This window comes from Xyrauchen texanus, chromosome 21 (assembly GCF_025860055.1).
Source record: "Xyrauchen texanus isolate HMW12.3.18 chromosome 21, RBS_HiC_50CHRs, whole genome shotgun sequence".
Taxonomy (NCBI): Eukaryota; Metazoa; Chordata; class Actinopteri; order Cypriniformes; family Catostomidae; genus Xyrauchen; species Xyrauchen texanus.
This window is the reverse complement of record NC_068296.1, coordinates 37,326,946-37,348,770: the sequence shown is the minus strand read 5'-3', so window position 1 is coordinate 37,348,770 and position 21,825 is coordinate 37,326,946. Positions and strand designations below refer to the sequence as shown.

General features: G+C 35.7%; 1 protein-coding gene across 1 annotated transcript; it reads left to right on the top strand.

The window, feature by feature from the left end:
- The first annotated feature begins 4,123 nt into the window (after positions 1–4,123).
- On the top strand, positions 4,124–21,326 carry LOC127661206 (guanine nucleotide-binding protein subunit beta-5b). The gene is made up of 11 exons (XM_052151812.1): positions 4,124–4,339; positions 5,241–5,377; positions 5,869–5,910; positions 7,593–7,669; positions 7,843–7,975; positions 14,325–14,468; positions 16,245–16,336; positions 17,789–17,837; positions 18,194–18,290; positions 19,435–19,601; positions 20,666–21,326. Exons 1-11 carry the CDS (start codon positions 4,228–4,230, stop codon positions 20,675–20,677), a joined length of 1,062 nt encoding a protein of 353 aa, XP_052007772.1. The 5' UTR covers positions 4,124–4,227; the 3' UTR covers positions 20,678–21,326.
- Positions 21,327–21,825: the final 499 nt, after the last annotated feature.

The following is a 21,825-nucleotide window of genomic DNA, read 5'->3' as shown; positions in this document are numbered from 1 at the left end:
GACCACGCCCCCGCTGCCACAATGTTTATGTTAAATTGTCAAAAAACTAGAAATGAAAGAGATCAAAAATCGCTGCTGATATTACTTCCAGTTAATCAGTCACACCGGAAATGGACAAAGTTGAGCGAATTACATTGGGGTGTACAGTATTCACACGCAGTGAGCTCTGTTTTACATTTTGGCAAATAGGTCAATATATAAACACGGTACATAATTATAGTTCCGATATTCAAGCATGTGAATTGTAAACTTTAAATTGCCTGTAGGTGTGAGTGAGAGTGTGAATGTGAATGTGTATGTCTGTGTGTGTGTGTGTGTGTTTCCTTGCCTTCATCCCGAGACAGCTGGGATAGGCTCCAGCTCTACCTGTGACCCTATATAGGTCAAGCTGCTTTAGAAGATGGATGGATATTCTAGCATATGTAATATTCAAATTCCACTAGTATTTGGGAAAACATACGTAAAAATTGCCATTTCTGTAGCATTTTGAAATATGTGTACAAGGGTGTGACTTTTCAGTGAAAGGATCAGTGAAAACCATTTATGAACATATATTTTATATATGAGTTTGGCATATACCATATATCAGATTTCTGTATGGTGTGATGATGCAATGCAGAAAGAGACACTGTATCGTCTCACTCATTACATGAAACAGTATTTCCACAAGTATAAGCACCAGCATCTGTCATCTTGTAAATGCAATAGCCTGCAGAGCATTAATATGCAGGAATGCATATGTGAGAGCACACGTTTTGCAAGAGATTATTTTTTCCCCCTCCCTACTAATTGTTCACAATGTCCCCTTAGGTGCTCCATACTATTCTGTACCATAAAGGCAAAATGCAGTAACTAGGCCTAGGCAAGTGTGAAAGTGAGAAAAATGGCTTCAAATTTTTTTATTGTCATGTATTTCTTTAAATCTGAGCATGGTTGAGTCATATCCACTCAATTTTAACTAAATGTGTAATTAGGCTACTGTGGTTTGCCTTTTAGGGCAGTATTGTTGTTATTTACCAATTTCGCAGATAATAGAATTAAAAATGTTTTGTCGGCTGACTTGTGTTAGGTAAAAAATTAAATGTGCTTTATGTGGTAACATTTAACTACTTTATTGTTTTTCAATACAGACCTAAATAACCAGACATCAAATTTGCTATTTTTTCACACGAGATACCTTCATCTGTCTACTAACAATATAAATGCCAAAAACCTGCATACATTTTTCCTCTTTTCTACAATTAGTGGTTGAAGACAAGAGGCGCTTTTGTTTCAACTGTCCCATACCAGGAGTTGTAACACTACTAATATATGAGACGTTAAACCGAGGTCCTGACTCTCTGTGGTCATTAAGGATCCTGATTCCCCCATTGGCCCTTATCAATCATGGACTCCTAATAATCCCCATCCATTAATTGGCTCTATAACTCTACTCTCTCCTCTCCACCAATAGCTTTTGTGTGGTGAGTGTACTGGCGCACTATGGCTGCTGTCACATCATTCAGGTGGATGCTGCACACTGGTGGTGGTTGAGGAGAGTCCCCCTTCTTTGAGTGTAGTGTCAGAAAAGCGCTATATAAATGTAACATTCATTCATTAATTTCTCGTCTGTGTATAGGCCCATCCTTAAACAGACGCAGAGATGTGCGACCAGACAATGGCCATCACATTTGGCCTGTGTGATAACTGCAGTCAGAGCAAACCTCTGATGAACATCTATCTGAAGAATGAGCCCATCAACTACTGCTCGCTGTGTGTGGAGCTGGTATGTCATCAAACACAGTGCTTATTTTAAGACTTTAATCTTTCAGAAGCTGATTTCTGTCTGCTATATTAAATTGGTTCATTGTAAAAGAGTGTTGTTTCATGTTCTGTTTCATGTTGTTCATTTAATGGCCTTGAGAGTTTATCTCATGGCAGTGAAGGACACTGGGAAACACATCCTCATGTCATCACTCACACATAACACGCATGTAAAGTGCTTTATCTGAGAGCTCTTTAATAACACATGCAGTCATGAGCAGATATCTAGAGAACAGCACAGACACTTATACAGAACACCAACATCAGCATTTACCACATGTATATTATTCTTTACTTTAAATATGGTATACTACAACATTATTACAGCCATAAAGCTTGTCTATGTTTTTGTTTGGCAGATAAACATTTTAACAAGAACAACATCCAGACAAGTTTATACATTTATAATTAAAATGACAATTAGCAATTTTAAGAGTAAAGAAATTAATACAAAAATGAAAAATAATTCAAAGTTAAAAATCAAAATGAATAATAATCATAATAATATATGCTATTTGCAGGATATTTTAATGATATGGCAGGAAAAACTATTTTAGTAGAAGTAGCGGTAGAAATATTATTTTAGAAATGTAACAAAAATAAAAAAGACAATAGGAAATTTTAAGGGTAAATTAAAAAGGGGAAATACAGAAATAGAAAATTAATTCATTTGAAAAAATTATATAAAAATTAAAAAGGAAAATGAAAATAAATAAAAGAAATACATGCAATATGCAGGCTGTTTTAATTATATGGTAAGGAAAATTATTTAAGTAGTAGTAGTGAAATATTATTTTAGAAATATATAAAAAAAAATATATATAAAAATAATATTTTAAGGGTAAGTGAAAAGGGGAAATACAGAAATGAAAATAATAATAATAAATGCATTTAAAAATATATATTTTAAATAAATAAAACAAATATATGTAATATGCAGGGTATTTTAATGATATTCCAGGAAGAAGAAAAAAACACTATTTTAGTAGTAATAGTAGTGGTATAAATATTATTTTAGAAATACATTATAACATATTACATATATATATACAAAGACAACTGGCCATTTTAATGTTTAGGGAAAAAAGGCACGAAAATAAAAAATAAGTAAAAAAAAAAAATATTTAATATGCAGGGTGTTTTAATCGAATGGCAGGAAAACATATTTTAGTAACCGTTTATAATAGAAATATAACATGATTAGTGGCTACTCTATACTCGAAAAGTATTTTAAATACCTTTTTTAATTCATGTATAAATATTAAAACTTTTTAACCTAATTTTAATTGCGAGACTGTACATAAACTATTTGTACATTTAAAAATGTATTTGCCACTCGCAGGACAGAACTACTCAAATAAACTACGTTATTTGAATGTTATTTATCAATAACCCACACTACGGGCCTGTTTAGAAATACCCAGTAAACACAGAACGTTCCCCTAACGTTCTCATATGGTTCCCATTTGGTTATTTTTTGGGAACCAAATAAGAACGTTCTAGAAACGTTCCCTGCAGGTTGTTATTTTACAACCTAAAGAGAACCTTCCCAGAACGTTCCCTGCAGGTTATTTTTAGGTTTAATTTTTATAACCTAAAGAGAACGTTCTGGGAAGGTTCCCTACAGGTTGTTATTTTATAACCTAAAGAGAACCTTCCCAGAACGTTCCCTGCAGGTTATTTTTAGGTTTAATTTTTATAACCTAAAGAGAACGTTCTGGGAATGTTCCCTACAGGTTGTTATTTTATAACCTAAAGAGAACCTTCCCAGAACGTTCCCAGCAGGTTATTTTTAGGTTTAATTTTTATAACCTAAAGAGAACGTTCTGGGAACGTTCCCTGCAGGTTGTTATTTTATAACCTAAAGAGAACCTTCCCAGAACGTTCCCTGCAGGTTATTATTTTAATATCACTTACCATAATTAACAGGCAGTAGAGGGCGCTCATATTGAATATTTATAGGGTTTCCTTACCATCTTCCTGGAATGTTTCAGGTCTTTAAGTAATTTACTACTCAACCGATGACTTGAATCAGGTATGTTATATTTATATTATAAATTATAATATAGAAATTATATAACTTTTTAAGATTTTTCATGGTTTATTTGAAAGATTTTTCATTTTTTATGATCAGTTTTATTTAATTATTTTTTACGTTTTTTATTCAGTTATTAACTTATTTTAAAGATAAAATGAGGGAATTTGTCTCCTCCAGCAGCAGGCTAAATGTTATTTTGGCCATCTTTCAGTCAGTGAGGTTCCGAAATAAACGTGTGATGCTGATGGCGGGGATGTGTCACGTGACGCACTCGCGGTGACGTCAGCGCATCATCAGCTGTGCGGGCCGCGCTGTATGAGTCTCTCAGCTCATGATACAGCTCATATTTACTGATATTCGTCATATATCTGTGCTTTATTAAAAAGATGGCCTGTCAGGGACTGGGGAAGGGCGAAACCATCAACACGCTGAAAGCGGAGTCTGAATCTCTTAAAATAAAACTGGAGGAGGAGAGAGCAAAACTGCACGATATCGAGTGTGAGTAAAATACAGCGGTGGTGTGTCAAACTAGTGAGCTGCCTACATAGACTGCATGTATGGGTGCAGGCGCGAGCGTCATGTTTGGTATCAAAAACGGGCGCTTAGAAATGCTATCTAGGTAGGCAGCACACTAGGTTTTAGGGCACAGCCGTAAAATTTGCCGTACTAACGCAAAATATATGACTGTTTTTCTGAGGATTATGATCTCGTGCAATCGAAATATGTTCGCATAGCATGTCCTAAATCATTTGTGGATTAAGATTTAGTCCTTTATGATTCTATGAGGAGCTGATTTGCGTTTTAACATTAAGATGTATTATTTAGATTGTGTTTTTAGTTGTAGGCCCATATTTTAATTTTCATGTAACATTTTGTATTTAAGATTTATATTTAGCCTAATTTGTAGATTTAGCTTTTGTATTTAAGATGTATAGTAGATTTGGTTTGAAGCTTTAGGTGTTCAATTTAGGATAAGCTTTTAATATTTAGAGCTAGATTTTATATTCAGATTTGCTTGTTATAAGATAATAAGTACATATTTAATAGTAGCCCTATTTTACTCTAACTTGGGTAGATAAATCTGTCGTTTTTGTGTGACATGTCTTATTTAATGTCCATTCTTTATTTTACATGCAACTTTTAATATTGCCACATATCAACATAATAATTTGATTCTTCTTGTTTTTAAATATTATCAGGTTTCTGTAATTGTCTGAACATGTATTGATTTATATCCTGACGTCCTTGTAACCACCTAGAAATACAGATCATAAACCATGCAGGTCATTTCATCTGTTATATTCAAAGTATAACAACTTCTCACTCTTGGATTAATTTTCAGTCAAATAAAAGGCTATCAGTGGTGTGTTAATGGAGATTTGTGTTTTTCTAACTATAGTACATCAGGTGGCAGAGAAGATAGAGGCTTTGGGTCAGTTTGTCATGAAGACCAGGAGAACTTTAAAGGGACATGGGAATAAAGTGCTGTGTATGGACTGGTGCCGGGACAAGAGAAGGATCGTCAGCTCCTCTCAGGTAACCGGATGTATTATCATCATCACTATAGGCCATAACAGTACCAAACTGCTGTTCTGCTTTCATAGAATGACATTGTTCAGGGTATTCTTCACCCAGGAATGAGAATTTTAGCTGAATGTCCAAGCTGCTGTGTTCCATACAATGAAAGTGGAAGGGGACTGTGGTTGTCAAGCTCCAAATAGACAAAACAGTGACATAAAAGCATAATAAAAGTAGTCACTTGTGCATTATATTCCAAGTCTTCTGAAGCCAAATAAAAGCTGTGTTTAAGGAACATGCTGATATTTTAGCCATTATTCACTGAAAATCTTGCCTTAAAAATGTTACTTGGTAGCTTGTCACTTTTACTGTATGAAAAAATATATATACATTTTAAAGAACTTTTCCTTTAACATTTGTTGGAAAAGGAAATGTCATTTACTTGGTTATCCACTCTTTTTAGCATATTTGGAAATGTTTTTTGTTTACTGAAATGTATCTCTCTGTAGGATGGAAAAGTCATTGTATGGGACGCGTATACAACCAACAAGGTAAGTCAATCTGTGTCACACAGAATTTTGTGTGTGCTGTTCAGAGATTTTTTTTTATTGTTACAACCATTCTACAGTTTAATCTGCATGCTTTACAGTTGTAATGCACTCTAATGGAAACCCAAAGTATTAGAGCAAAAACTAATCCTTCACACACCATTTACAAATCAGCAGTAAATCAGAATATTACACTGTTTTTCTTGTGAATACAAGACCATTTTAATAATCAGACATGACTATGTAAACAAGCAGCATTATCATATATTGTATGTGTTTGCAAACCAGCTGTATGAGGTTTAAAAAGCATGTTTGTGTGAATTAAAGTGTATGGAGTGTATTTTTTTTTTTTACTTTTGTCATTATAGTTTGTATTGTGTGTGTGTGTGTGTGTGTGTGTGTGTGTGTGTGTGTGTGTGTGTGTGTGTGTGTGTGTGTGTGTGTGTGTGTGTGTGTGTGTGTGTGTGTGTTTTAAGAATGTAAAAAAGAGAGTAGACTTTACAGACACATTTACAGACCTCTGTAATGCAGTCAACTCACCAGCAGAGGCACTCTTACCAGAACTTCAACCCAGAGTTTCATTACAGTCACCCATTCCTCATTTACCATTTTCATGCATATTGTTACGTGATTATTAACCAAATAGATCAATAACTGGACATGAATTAATGATCTGAGTATATTATTTTATGTGTGAAGAGGTAGAGCTCAAAGTGATATGAGAGACATGAAACAAGCACAATTATTTAGGAAATCATTTGGGAGAATGGTCAGTTATACAGATGATGCATTTGACTAATCAGAATCAAGTACATGAAGAAACATCCAGGTTTATACTATATGCCGGTGCCATTACTGCACATTTAGCTGTGTTATTTGTCACTGTCACTGTTCATGTTATTGATATTTTTATCTGGTATCTACTTCTTGTTTCCTTGATTGTTAAAGGTATAGTTCATTCAAAAATGAAAATTCTCTCATCATTTACTCACCCTCATGCATCCCAGTTGTGTTTGACTTACTTTCTTATGCTGAACACAAATTAAGATTTTTAGAAAAATATTTCTGTTCTGTAGGTCCATACAATACAAGTGAATAGTGACCAGACCTTTCAAGCTCCAAAAATCACATGAAGGCAGCATAACAGTAATCCATAACAGTAGTTTAATCCATATCTTCAGAAGTGATATGATAAGTGTGGGTGAGAAACAGATCAATATTTAAATCCTTTTTTACTATAAATCTTCACTTTCACATTATGAATGTGAAAGTGGAGATTTTTTGTTAAAAAGGATTGAAATATTGTTTTTTTGTTCCTCACTCAATGTGATTGCATCGCTTCAGAAGACATGGATTAAACTACTGGAGTTGTATGGATTACTGTTATGTTGCCTTCATGTGATTTTTGGAGCTTGAAAGGTCTGGTCACTATTCACTTGTATTGTATGGACCTACAGAACAGAAATATTTTTCTAAAAATCTTAATTTGTGTTCAGCATAAGAAAGAAAGTCAAACACAACTGGGATGGCATGAGGGTGAGTAAATGATTAGAGAATTTAATTTTTTAATTTTTGGGTGACCTATCCCTTTAATAAATCTTTGCCCACAGCTGCTCACATTTCGTCTGGGTCAGTTTTGTTGGAATAGTTGTGAAATGAATGTTTGTGGTGTGTGTTTTGTACAGGAGCATGCAGTCACTATGCCCTGCACCTGGGTCATGGCTTGTGCTTACGCCCCCTCTGGCTGTGCTGTGGCCTGTGGGTAAGTTTGAATTTCATCAGCAAAACAATTAAGGGCCAATACTGCTCTCAACTTCAGACTGTATCAGCAGTATCTACTGTAAATAACAGCTCTGAGATAGTAATGCAATCTATTAATCTATAAATCTAAAATATTCTTTACTCTGCAAAATGTGTCACTCTCTTTTTCCTCAGTGGTTTGGATAATAAATGCTCCGTATATCCTCTCTCCTTGGATAAAAATGAGAACCTGGCAGCTAAGAAGAAATCTGTGGCTATGCACACCAACTATTTGTCTTCCTGCAGCTTCACCAATTCTGATATGCAGGTGAGAGTGTGTGTCTGTACTTGCAGTATGTTCTAGTATGTTCTGACACATTTTGCCCCAGTAGTGAATTCAATCTGACAAAACCTCTCTTTGAATGGGCATATCCTTGTTTGTAAAAATACATTTTGAAATTCCAATTTCATAATATTTAAATAAGTTTAGATATACAGTATATATACTGTATATAAATCAATATATCGATATAAAAATATATATTTTAATCTGAAAGGCCTAAAAGTTTTTTCTTTTGTGCTGTTGGCAGTTGGGCTATTTTAAAAATGCAGATCTGAGATAAAAGTAGAATTGCATGTTGAGTTTTTTGGGATACTTTTAACTGCGTGTACAGCAATTACAAAAAAGTTTGGTAGTAAACACTAAAAAATAGAATTGCAGCGTCTCTTTAATGTATAATGATACCGGGACTGACACTTGGCAACCGCATCCAGGATTTAAGAATCACCATCTTGAAGCCAATTGAGCTGGATGTCAATATTTTGTAGTGAAAAAGGTCTTCAATTTTGGTTTGTTTCTCACCCAGAGTGATTGTATTGCTTCAGAAGACATGGATTAAATCACTGGAATCATATGGGTTACCTTTATGCAGCCTTTGAGTACGGAAGCCCAGGAGTGCCATTTACAAAAGAATAAAGGAATAAATTGTCAATCTATTAATTAAAAAATGTGAATAAACCAATTTATAAATTGACAAATAAATAGACACGTTAAATGTGTTCAATTATTGTTATAAAATTGACATTTTAAATAGTGTTTTTAAAAGCATTTGCCAGTTGCTTTTCTTTATTGTTTGGCTTTTCCTTTTCTTTTACCATTTGTCAGTCCATATCAGCTGAAGCCCAGGAGTGCCAATTAAAAAAGAATGAAGGAATAAATTATCAATCTATTAATTTGAAAATTAAAACTTGAATAAATCAATCCGTTTATAAATGGACAAATTTAATTAATGTTTACAATGTATCATTAAATGTCATTAAATCATTAAATTTAGCAATAAACGAGTACAATGAGTCTTTTAAATGCACCTTTGAATTTGCATTTTTAAAAGGTATTTGGCAATTGCTTTTATAAATCCATTTTCCAATGGCTTTTCTTTTTCGTTTTGCTTTTCCTTTTCTTTCTCCAATTGAGAATCGAGTTAAAAAATGCCATTGGACTGTTGACTCATGGGAGCAACCAATGAACTTTTGATTCAGTTATAAGACACACCCCCTCTCCCACGTGCCACTCGAATAGGATGTAAGACGGCCTGTCATTGGACGATGGTGCGAGCAGTTTACATGATATTATTGGATCTGCGAATCCCACGCATAAGAAAAAGTGAAGCATATCAGAAGTTAATTGTGGCTCGTTCACTGTTGCTGTGAAATGCTGAACGTGGCCCTACCTGAGCATGCACAGTGATATGTGTTCAGGATGGGAGCTGTTAATCGTGATTCTGTCAACAGAACCAGCCTCTTGACCCGCACCCCAACTGAAACGCGCAGCAACCGCCATTTGCCTCACACTACTTCACCGCTTGAGGTACTGAGCCAATGAAGAATACCACCAGATCCTGTACTAAAGGACCTCTGTGAAGTTGGCACCCCATATAATTAAATCATTACCAAATCTATACTATTCAAAAACGTTTGTGCTGGTTCGGTGTTTGAGATATTAGACATAATTTTTTTGCAGTGTGAGGTCACTTTCCACCCCATGAGGTAAAAATCACTCAGATTTTTCCAGTTTGTTTGTGCTCGATTTGTGCTGTTAAAAGAAACATCATGACGTTTTCTTTCTTTGTATTTAACAAGATTGCTTTTGGGGGGCATGGGTAGCTCAGGGAGTATTGATGCTGACTACCACCCCTGGAGTCACAAGTATGAATCCAGAGCGTGATGAGTGACTTCAGCCAGGTCTCCTAAGCAACCAAATTGGCCCGGTTGCTAGGGAGGGTAGAGTCACATGGGGTAACCTCCTTGTGGTCATGATTAGTGGTTCTCGCTCTCAATGGGGCGCGTCGTGAGTTGTGTGTGGATCACGGAGAGTAGCTTGAGCCTCCACATGCTAAGAGTATCCGCGGTGTCATGCACAGTGAGCCGCGTGATCAGATGTGTGGTGGTTGATGGTCTCAGAAGCGGAGGCAACTGAGACTTGTCCTCCGCCACCCGGATTGAGGTGAGTAACTGCGCCACCATGAGGACCTACTAAGTAGTGGGAATTGGGCATTCCAAAATTGGGGGAAAATAAAATATATTTTTTTAAAGATTGCTTTTGGGACTCTTTAAATCGCTCAGGCTAAGCCCCATGTCAGTTACTCTCATCTGTCTCCATCGTTTGTGCTTGCTTCTCGTTTGTGCTCTAGTTTTGTTTGGTATCGTTGAAGCATTCATTTTTGGGCAAAGATTAATCTTTCACCCCATCAATCTCAAACACATCTCTCTGTCAGGAAATATCAGGTTTGGTCTGATATTTAAACAAGGGATGAAAACTACTCTCCTTTCAAAGTCACCTTTTCTGAAGTTAATTTACCCAAATTGTTTGGTAAAATTTCTAAATTGTCCTAATTAAAATCACTTTAAATGGTCGCTTGAAACTCAGTTATCCTCGATTTATCTACAGTAATAGCAAAACATACAATACAAATGAAATAATATCTTTTTTAATGTTAGTAAATTAAATATCAAGAACTAATAAAAATACAAATAAATGTAGTCTACACAACCAGTCCAAAAGGACACTTACTATGTTTTTTTTCTCATACTCTTATAAAAGTTTGATCTAAAGGCTTATGATCAAACGCTTGGGATTATTTCTGTACTCAAAAATAAATTGTGCCTAATTATTAGATGTCTATACAAACCTTTTATGTATTTAATAGTATTTATTGTTTTTTTTTTTTTTTTAAGAAAAGTAGCCAACAACTGACTAGCATATGAAATCATTCAATACTGTTTAAAAAGCATCTGAGGAAGCACCTGAAGTTGATTGAGAAAATGAACTGTGTGCAGAGCTGGAATAGACAAAAATTTACCTCAGTGGAATCTAGAATCAACAGGGTCCAAGCGTGCAAACACAAAACAAAATCACAATATAAAATCACCACTGTAACTAAATGAAAAAAACAGGAAAGGTCATGTTTTTCTTTCCTACCACTTGGAGCTAAAGATTCAAGTACAAAAATCCATAAAGCCTCCCTAGGTAACAATTTCTTATCTCTGTCTCCACCTCTCCTTGAGGTAAAAAATCATCTTGATACCCAGGAATTTCAAGTCTGAGAATTAATGTTTAGCCAAATTAAAATGATGAAAATTTGGAGCTGTATCATCTTTTCTTCTAAAAGCTTTCTTGTGTTCAATAATTCTGGTGCGTAAAGCACTTTTGATCTTGTAATTTCTCTATGTATGAAGATGTGTGAATAAACTGCATTTAACATATTGAGAACAAGATGTACAGTTGTTTCAAGGAAAATTACCCTGGGCACCAACAAGGGTAGTCAGAGGAGAGATATAAGTATCTGCATGAACAAGTTTATTAATTAACTGAGAATCACTTTGAATGATGTGCCAATGACTATTGATGATCTTTTTGACATCATCACTCAAAGGACTAAAAGTAGATTTAAAGACACATGGACATTTTTGTTTCTGTTTCTGCTCTTTCCAGTTGCATAATTGGTCCCACGAAACTTTTGGAGTGAGGTGTCCAACCATTCATTAGGATATCCTCGTGATTTAAAGTCACCATATAAGATCTGAGCTTTACTCTCAAAATCTTCTTTTCTCGAACAGATTTGATAAAGTCTTGTAAACTGCCTATAGGGCAAACCACGTTTAAGAGAGGTGGTTTGGGCACTCTTAGCATGTTAAAGACTGTTTTTATCTGTGTCTTTTCTATAATGTGAAGAGACAATTTATATCGTCAATATATCGCTTAAACAAAATAATATTTTCAGCAAAAGGGTTGTTCTTAAAGATATAATGGTCCTCCAAATAACCCAAATATAAATGACCATAATCCAGAGCCATGGCTGTACCCTCAATCTGCAAATTATATTTGTTCTCAAATAAAAAGTAGTTCTTAGTGAGTACCGATTTGGCAATATCAACGATGAACTTGGTTGGAAGATAGTCCTCTTCTATCCGTCGGTCAAGAAAATATTTATGGGCCAATAGACCCTCACTATGAGGAATATTGGTATATAAGGACGTTACATCCTTGGTGGCTAGTATCATATCATGTTCTACATTATTAATAGTGGAGAGACACTGTAGAAAATCTGTTGTGTCTCTCAGATAGCTGGGAAGAGATGTAACTAAAGGTCTAAGAACAAAATCGACAAAATTAGAGAGTGGCTCAGTAAGACTATTATTCCCTGCTACTATTTGTCTACCAGGAGGATTATCCAGACTCTTGTGCACTTTGGGTAGAATATATAAGATAGGCCTACTTGGAGAGCAGTCGGTCAAGTATTGTAGTTCTTTATCAGATATGAACCTATCCAAGTGTGTTTCTCGAAGGAAAAATATACGCCTCTCTTTGAAATTGTGCCGTAGGACCAGATTGTAATAATTGATAATATGTGGTGTTTTCCAATTGACGGAAGACCTCCTGATTATAAAGGTTACGAGACATCACAACCAAACTGCCTCCTTTATCTGCAGGTTTGACTACAAGGTCTTTATTTTACACAATTTGTCAAGAGCCTCTTTTTCAGCATTTGTCAAATTGGATGTCTTATTTTGTAGTGAAGGTGCCTGTTCAAACAAACTATTGACATCTCGTTCAACTAGTCTACAATAAGTGTCGATGGATGAATTATCTATCAATGGATAAAAGGTACTTTTGGGCTTGAATTTAGTCTGTCCACTATAAGAGTCAGAAAATACTTGATCGACTTGAAAAAACACTTAAGTTTGAGAGTCCGAAAGAATTTAAACAGTTCAACTTTAGTGACAAAAGGATCAGTCGCTTTAGTTGGAACAAAACGTAGGTCTTTGTTTAAAAGGCTTATTTCTTGTGGTTGAAATTCCTGACCTGTGAGGTTGAAGATCAAATTGTCCTTAGACGAGTCCCCTTCTTCCGAATGTACTGTTGTGTCCGTCCTCTTGGCATTGCTCCTCTTGCCACCTCGCCTTCCCCTACGGGTTCTCTTCAGCGTAGTGGGTGACAAATATGTCTGTAGAGATCTGTCTACAATGGCATCAGTAACCAAAAACTTTTTCTTTTGCACAATCGGCTGCATCCACCCCACTAGGTGTCAGTATAAAGTCCAAGACGACTGGTGTATTGTTCGGCAAACATAAACCTTTGAAGTTAGCTTGACTACATATATAACGTACATGATATCAGAAGAACAAAATTCAGATGTAATTTCATATTTGTGCACAGAGAATAAACTGTCCTTGTTTTTGTATCATTTGGTGGGCAGACATCAGTACATTAAACTAAGTGTAGAATCTGCTCTGCAGTGTGAGGTGGTCAATTTTAGCTGAATAATTCACCTTTACATTACTGGAAGGGATCAGTCTATAATAACTCTTATTTATGGAACATATACATATTACTCATAACAGCAATGCCCTGTTTTTCCCCTGCTGTGATTTTAACTGAACAGTTATAAATTGTTTGCAGTGATAAATTATGAAGCCCAATGTGAAACATTCCCTAATAAATATATCTCAAATATATGAACAGTAGACTGATAATTTAATGAATTTCTGGAGCATGTGACCTCTCTAATGGTCTGTTCCGAGATTGTAATTGTAATTAAAAAAAATTACGTCTACAGTTTTCCATTGGCGGTGTGTTTGTTTAAGGACAGCACAGGGTTGGGGTTTTCTCTCTGTACTGTCTCGCGTCACAGTTAGTTCCTCTTTCTTGACTGTGTTCCACTAAGCTACAATAAACAGTAAAAAGAGGAAATTAAATTTTTTGGCATCATGTCAAGGCAGGGGATTCAATACACAATAGAATAAAAGAGCAATAGATAGTGATATGTTCAACGCTTCCAGTGATTATGATCTCTGTTTCCTCCTGAACTGATTTAAATTTAAATATTCGACCAATCTAGTGTCAGTAGTGAAATCACTTTTGTATTATTTTGTATTAAATATTTCATCTGCAAGACTGGATTCTTTCTTGAACCAAATTCAAACCTCAATACGTTTTTATGGGGAAAATAGTGTCATGACCAATGCCTCCACATGAGGGCAATAAAGTTAATATATTTATTTTTTAAGAAGGTCATCAGCTTTCCAATTCATTGCAAAATATACTGTTTGTACAGGGTTAACCATTTGATAAGGAAACAGGAAACATAGATGTGTGTGTTTATGTGTGTGTGTTTCAGATTCTGACTTCAAGTGGTGACGGCACTTGTGCATTATGGGATGTTGAGAGTGGGCAGCTGCTGCAGAGTTTCCATGGACACTCGGCTGATGTGCTCTCATTGGACCTCGCACCCTCTGAGACAGGAAACACTTTTGTGTCAGGGGTCAGATATACCTGTTTACAGTCAGCAAAAAAACACACACACCTGTTTACACTCAACACACACACCTCAACCGCCCTCACATCCTCACCGTAACACACATGAGATTCTTATCAGTAGAACAAAATCAGCTAAATACTAATTTCATTTTATAAAGTTATTTGTAAAGTATTACTTAAACATTGAAGTTTAATTATCATTTCTAATCTGCTATCATTATTAACATTATGGCAATTTCCATATGTGTAGGGTACAAAATAGGGCTTGAAACTCTTTAAAATGGTCATGAAATGCTATTTGTTTTTTTATTTTTTTATTTATTTATTTTTTATATAGTTTTATTATCTTCCCTGAGGTCCACTGATAATGTTAGTAATGTTTTTGTTTTAGTTTTTTTTTGCATTAAAACAGTCATAATTTTGTAATATATGATCATAGTTCACCCTGTCTCTGGCCCTCTGTCTGAAACGCTCCGTTTTGGCATGAAACTTCACCGTAAACGTACACTGTTGTGATTGGCTAACAGCATGCAGCCCCTCAAATACAGCCATATTTATAAACTCAATCTGAAGAGAATGAACAAGCTCTACAATATTATAAAACTAAATTTCAGGGGTTACACAACGCACATCCAACACACTGCATCTGAATATTTTAAACTGTTCATTTCAAGTACAACTGTTAAAACTCACACAACGTCTACACTGGATGGGTTGCGCCAAAAGCAATAGAACCCATTATAATCAATGATGCTGTCTACAATGGAAGCGTCCGATGCGATGCACCGACAGTAAGCAGATGTCCTGTTCCATTTTGCACTGCACGCGCTGGCGCTACTACTGCCAACAACACAAATAAATGCTTTAGAAAGTTTGTGTCGACACATCCGGTGAAGACAGCCTCAAGCCGTAGAGTTTTGCCCAGTGTAAACAGGATGTCAGCACCATAAACTATCAAACAGTCATGACATTTGAAATATTCATGAATGGAACGGTTTACTTACAGTTTTATATCAGGTCCAAGTGTTTTTAACTGCCCTATCCTTCAATAACAGTTCCTTTGCAAAGCTTGAATCATTTTTTGACTGTTTCGCAAGCAATCCAAGCTGATATGAGGCGAAAAACATACAATCCATGCTGAAATACGCTGAAGACACTTCCAGTTTCCAGTATCATCCTACACTGAAATGTCATAGAAATCTAAACGGTAGGGGGGCCTGGGTTGCTCGGCGAGGATTGACACTGACTACCACCCCTGTAGTCGCAAGTTCGAATTGAGGGTGTGCTGAGTGACTCCAGCCAGTTCTCTTAAGCAACCAAATTGGCCCGGTTGCAAGGAATAAGAATAAGGGGTTAGAATGTGGGAAAATATGAAACATAGCTAAATTTAACCTTTTTTCCTACAAAAATTTTTATATCAGTTCAGTTCAACAAATTATGTCAAAATTGTAATGGGACAGGCCAAATTCATGATTTAAAAAGGACATTTGACTTGCTATGTTAATTATATGTCACATAATACTTTATCCTTTAATAGTCAATTTTCCAAGAACATGGGATTTGGTAATGTAGTGCTGTTTTAGGAAAAAGTAATAAGATTCTAAATGTGTTCCCTATTCGTGGAAAGTGCCTTCTTACTCTGATTTTATTTTAATGGATGATTCAGTCAGTGTCAGCTCAGACAATGTGCAGCTATATTTAGCACATCATTCACGTGAGATTGAGCCTGTTGTGAGTGTTTCTGTGCCGGTCTGTGAGGGGTTGTTTGTGTGTGTTTCAGGGCTGTGATAAGAAGGCTAATGTGTGGGACATGCGTTCAGGACAGAACGTTCAGTCCTTTGAAACTCATGAATCAGACATCAACAGTGTAAAGTGAGTGATCCACAGCCTGACACTTCCTGTGGCTGCACATATTGGTGTACAGTGTCTACAATAATAGTTTTGTTCACATTTAAAATTTAACAGCCATGAAACTGTTCATTTAGTGAAAAACTGGGGGAAAATATGCCTTTATTATTTTAAAATAGATTTTTATTTAATGCCTTTAAAATATTGAATCTACATGGCTACAATGGCTGTTTGAATGAAATTATGGTTCCTCTGATAAAAAAAAAACAACAACTTTTGAGCCATTTCAGATCAAATACATAATTATAGAGATATATATCAAATATGGTCAATAGACTGAAAAATATCGAGATAAAATTTTTGTAGCCATATTTCCAACAACACCTAGATATATTTTCTAGTCCACTCAGAGGACGATATTTTCAATAAGCGCATGGGATAAGAAAATAGACAGAATGCCTAAAGATGAGCACATGGCGAGTCTTCAGCTGTGTTAGAGCGCCACCTGCAATTCAGATCTGGAAGGTGATTGAGGAAATGTTTTTTTCCTTGTTCTTGCTGCCATCTAGTGGAATGATGTAACAACTTTTTGAAGGAACATTGAGCAAACAGAGCCTGAATCACAGGTTTTCAAATATAGGGAAAAAAGTCTATATTCATCATAAAATTGTAAACATACACAATATTATTTATGAATTATTGGGATTTTATGGGGGGGGGGGTGTCAAATAATACTACACATCCAGTTAATGTGATGAACTCCATCTGTGGTAACTCTGATTGGATACCTGTGTGAACTTGAGGACTGACTTCATACATCCACTTAAATCATCTTGACATTGGGGCCTGGGTTGCTCAGTGAGTAAAGACGCTAACTACCACCCCTGGAGTCGTGAGTATGAATCCAGGGCATGCTGAGTGACTCCAGTCAGGTCTCCTAAGCAACCAAATTGGCCTGGTTGCTAGGGATGGTAGAGTCACATGGGATAACCTCCCCGTGGTCGCTATAATGTGGTTCTCGCTCTCGGTGGGCCGCGTGGTGACACGCTATGTCACCTTGGTAACACGCTCAACAAGCCAATGCATGGATTAACGGTCTCAGATGCGGAGGCAACTGTGATTCGTCCTCCACCACCCAGATTGAGGCGAGTCACTACGCCACCACGAGGACTTAGAGCGCATTGGGGATTGGGCATTCCAAATTCGGGAGAAAAAGCGGAGGGAAAAAAATGTATAAATCACCTTGACACCAGTTGATACACATTAAATAAGTCGTGTCAGATGGTTTCTTTCATATATGGTTTTGGTCTTTGATTTGAATCGCACCCTTTACTTGCATCAGCAAAGGTGAGACCATTCCAAAACCATGCATATGTTGCAGTTGTTCATTTAGTTACTTTTGGGCTCTTGTGACAATGATGTCTCTCTCTATTCAGTCTTAAGTCCTGTGTATAAGTGTGTGTTTGCCATTTGCAGATATTATCCCAGTGGAGATGCTTTTGCATCTGGATCTGATGATGCTACGGTAAGTCCTTCTATTTTACTAAACATCATTGACAACATTTCATCACAAAACAACAATCAATATTTAAAGGTTACAAAAGATTGTTTTTCATTCATGTAAAACGCCTTTGTGGAGTTAATCAAGTGATCAGCTGATTAGTTGACTCAAATTATCTTATTTTTATCTTTATGATCTTTGAATAATGTTGATGGCATTATGTGAGAGATAGTGTGTTTGTCTAATATTGATATTCCCGGACAAGGTCTGTGCAAACATGTCTTTGCCTTTAAATTCAATCATGTGACCTGTTAATCATGCAATGATCAATGTTATGTCAGTCTGAATCCATACCGAGCTCTTCTGTGATGTTGTTTCAGTGTCGTCTGTATGACTTGCGAGCTGACCGCGAGGTTGCCATCTATGCCAAAGAGAGCATCATATTTGGAGCCTCCAGTGTGGACTTTTCTCTCAGTGGTGAGACAGAATTCGGCTCTTAAAGCCAAAGTTCAACCAGAATTGAATATTGTATCACCATTCACTCACCTCATGTCGTTTCCAAACCTGTATGGCTTTCTTTCTGCTGTGGAAAACAAGCGGAGAAGTGAGGACTATATTCCGGGCACTATTTTAGTACTTAGAAAGTGAATGGGGATGGATGCTGTCAGCTCCAAAAAGCACCAAAAAAGTAGCATAAAAGAAGTGAATATGATTATATTTTATATATCTAGATGCTATATTCCAAGTCCTCTGAAGTCATACGAAAGCTTTGTGTGAGGAAGAGACCCAAATTTACATCATATTACACGTATAACATGTCTCACTTGATATTATGCACATATAAGAGCATGTTCACATTTATAAGAGGCAGAATGGCATTCCATTAGGTAGCAAAATATCCAACCTGGTCTCATAGATTCACGTTATTATATTAGAGCTTGCGAGTACACACGAGAGCCGAAAGTGTCATAGAAGCACTTGTGTTTTTCTAGTAACATTTGCTTTTCTGACACTATCAGTTAGGTTTAAGGTTTAGTGTAGGGAGGTAGGTTTTGTTGATTTAAAACTTAATAGAGCATTAAACTTCAAAACTTCATCTGTTTAGGAGAACATTTTACTCTCTTTATGCACCACAAAGTGGACCTCAGAACTGCTACAAGATATATTAGGAACCACGTAATGTTGTTTTACAAAAAAGAAAAATGCAACAGTCACATCATTTTCATGAGATCAAGTTAAAAATATCAAAGCCAGTGGCATCTGCAAACAAGCTAGAGCTTTTCTGAGCCATTTTTGCAAGGACTTTTTAAGCAACTGGTGTCACTGTGATTTTTTTTTTTTTGTGGATGTATGACCAAAAATGGATTTGATTTAAACATCAGCATGTATAATACTAGGCTTTGAAGTTATGAAAGATATTTCGGTCCACTTTTATTTAACCCAAACTTAATGAGATTCATAGAAATTCTTACATTCCACAAGCCGTACTGATAACCGATTAAGATCAGTTACAAATTTGCAATTATATTAATACGAAACAACATTATTAGTATATAATAAAGATTAATGCTAAATAACTTTTCTTTTTCTGTTTTTACATTATTTTATCTCTTTTTCGCAGGCCGGTTGCTGTTTGCGGGCCATAATGACTACACCATTAATGTCTGGGATGTCCTGAAAGGCACCAGGGTGTCGATTCTCTTTGGCCATGAAAACCGGGTCAGCACTGTCAGAGTTTCCCCTGATGGTTCTGCGTTCTGCTCAGGGTCTTGGGATAACACCCTGCGGGTGAGTGTCCACTTCACACCAATAAGGGAAATGACCTAATATATCTCAAGACTATATGAAGTATTTGTACTTTTGATAGTTAATTTGTCACCCCAGGACCATTTGAAATGAACTAGTGAAAGTTAATTAGTGAAAATGTGAAGGAATATTACGGATTCAATACAAGTTAAGCTCAATCGACAGTATTTGTGGCATAATGTTGATTACTAGACAAATGCATTTGACTTCTCCCGCATTTTCTATAAAAAAAGCACAAATCTGGGTTCCAGTGAGGCACTTACAATGGAAGTGAATGGGGACAATCTGTAGACGTTAAAATACTCACTTCATTTCAAAAGTATAACCATAAGACATAAATGATATATGTGTAGACATGATTTAATTGTAATAAAATCACTTAATAACCTTTTCTGTGCGAAGTTTTACAACTTCGTTACCATGACGATGTAATGTCAACAAACCCTAAAACCCTATAACGACTGTAAAAATGATTTAAACAGAAGAATTAATGTAAGTGCTTTTATAAAATTATAATCTTCAAATTTTTTTGCATTTAAATCCTCCAAAAATTGTCCCCATTCACTTCCATTGTAAGTGCCTCACTGTAACACCGATTTGTGCTTTTTTTTAGAGAAAAGGAAATCAGCATTATCCCACAGATTGCGCTTAACTTGTATTGAATCTGGAATATTCCTTTAAATAATGATCGGTTTCAGGACCTAAGATATACCTTGTCCTGAACACCATGACACATTATGCGTCATGTTTTTCATTGTATTTTCATTTCCATTATTTTGTGGTTTTGTCCTTTACTGGCATCAGTGCTCTGCTCTAGATTAGGAACTGGCAGCAGTGGTGATTAGGTGCTTTACACCAACCTGTGGGGAATTACACAACATTCTGTTGGTCACAGTTTCCCTGCACTCTTCTCTATGTAAATCTGTTCCCGCTCAGAAAAGAAACTTCTCTCTGTTTCTCTTTTGACATTTCTGTTGATAATTTTGGCTTATATTTTCAATACATATAAAGCACTGTTTAATATGAACTTTATTTCTTTGCTGCAGATCTGGGCTTGAGGAGTGGCCGTGTACATGCGTGTGGACCGATATTTGCAGAGGGGCTTCTCGGCATCACGCAGCACAAACTACTGATACTTCAACACAAATGACTAAATGTATTTTTTTCTCTTGCTATTTTCCTCCTATTTTAGTAAAATACACAATTGTAAAAATATTCCTGTTTAATTCATTTGTAAATGATACTAAAATCTAAATATTGTTTTAAGATTACTGTCAATACTTTTGTAGGTATTTTATGGTAAAGATATAAAGAGATTTGATATCAGTTCTTGTGCAACAGGCATAGATGAAATGAGTGTCTATCCAGAACTGTCTTTGAAATGTATTCAAGATTCATCACTATTTTAGATATTTATCTTACGTTAATATATTATTATGAATGAGCTTTGCTTGCACTAGAATGTAAAAGAAGTAAATGTTAAGCATTTTAAAAGCTGTCCAGATCAAATGTGTAGTAGAGTCAAATTAAAATCAATTAACTGATTGGTGTATCGAGCCACATCCAGTATTGTTTCCAATGTATCTGTATTTACTGTTGTTGGATGTGTAACATTGTTAAAAATGGCAACTTTCTAAGAAGAATTAAATGTAATTTACTGTTTTTGGTGTGTGTGTCCAGATCAGGTTGTGGCATGTTGATACATATTGGGCAGCAAGATGTATTTTTTAATTTTCAGGGGTCATTTAGGTTTTTAATGTCTGAAGTTTCAGAGTTAAAGTTGTTTAGGTAAACATTCTCTCTCTCTCTCTCTATAATAAATAATAATAATAAAAATAAAAAAAAACAATCAAAACGATTTCCGGGACATTGTATATAGGGCATCAGGGACAGGGAGCCGCTATCAATATGCGGGAGACTCCGGGAGAGGTGGGATGTCTGGAAACGACTTATTAAACGTACTTATAACGATTTTTTTTGGAAATGCAAAAAGGTCTCTGAGAGGGTTAGGGAATAGAAAATCCATCCATCCATGGAGGTCTATGGAGAGTCCCCACAATGATAAAAAAATAAAACAAGTGTGTGTGTGTGTGTGTGTGCTCATAGAGGAGGTTGATCAATGTTAGTTTTAAATAATCGATATGTAATGATTAAAGATCAAGCGCAATAAATTATACAACAGTTAAAAGTATCAATAAATAAATAA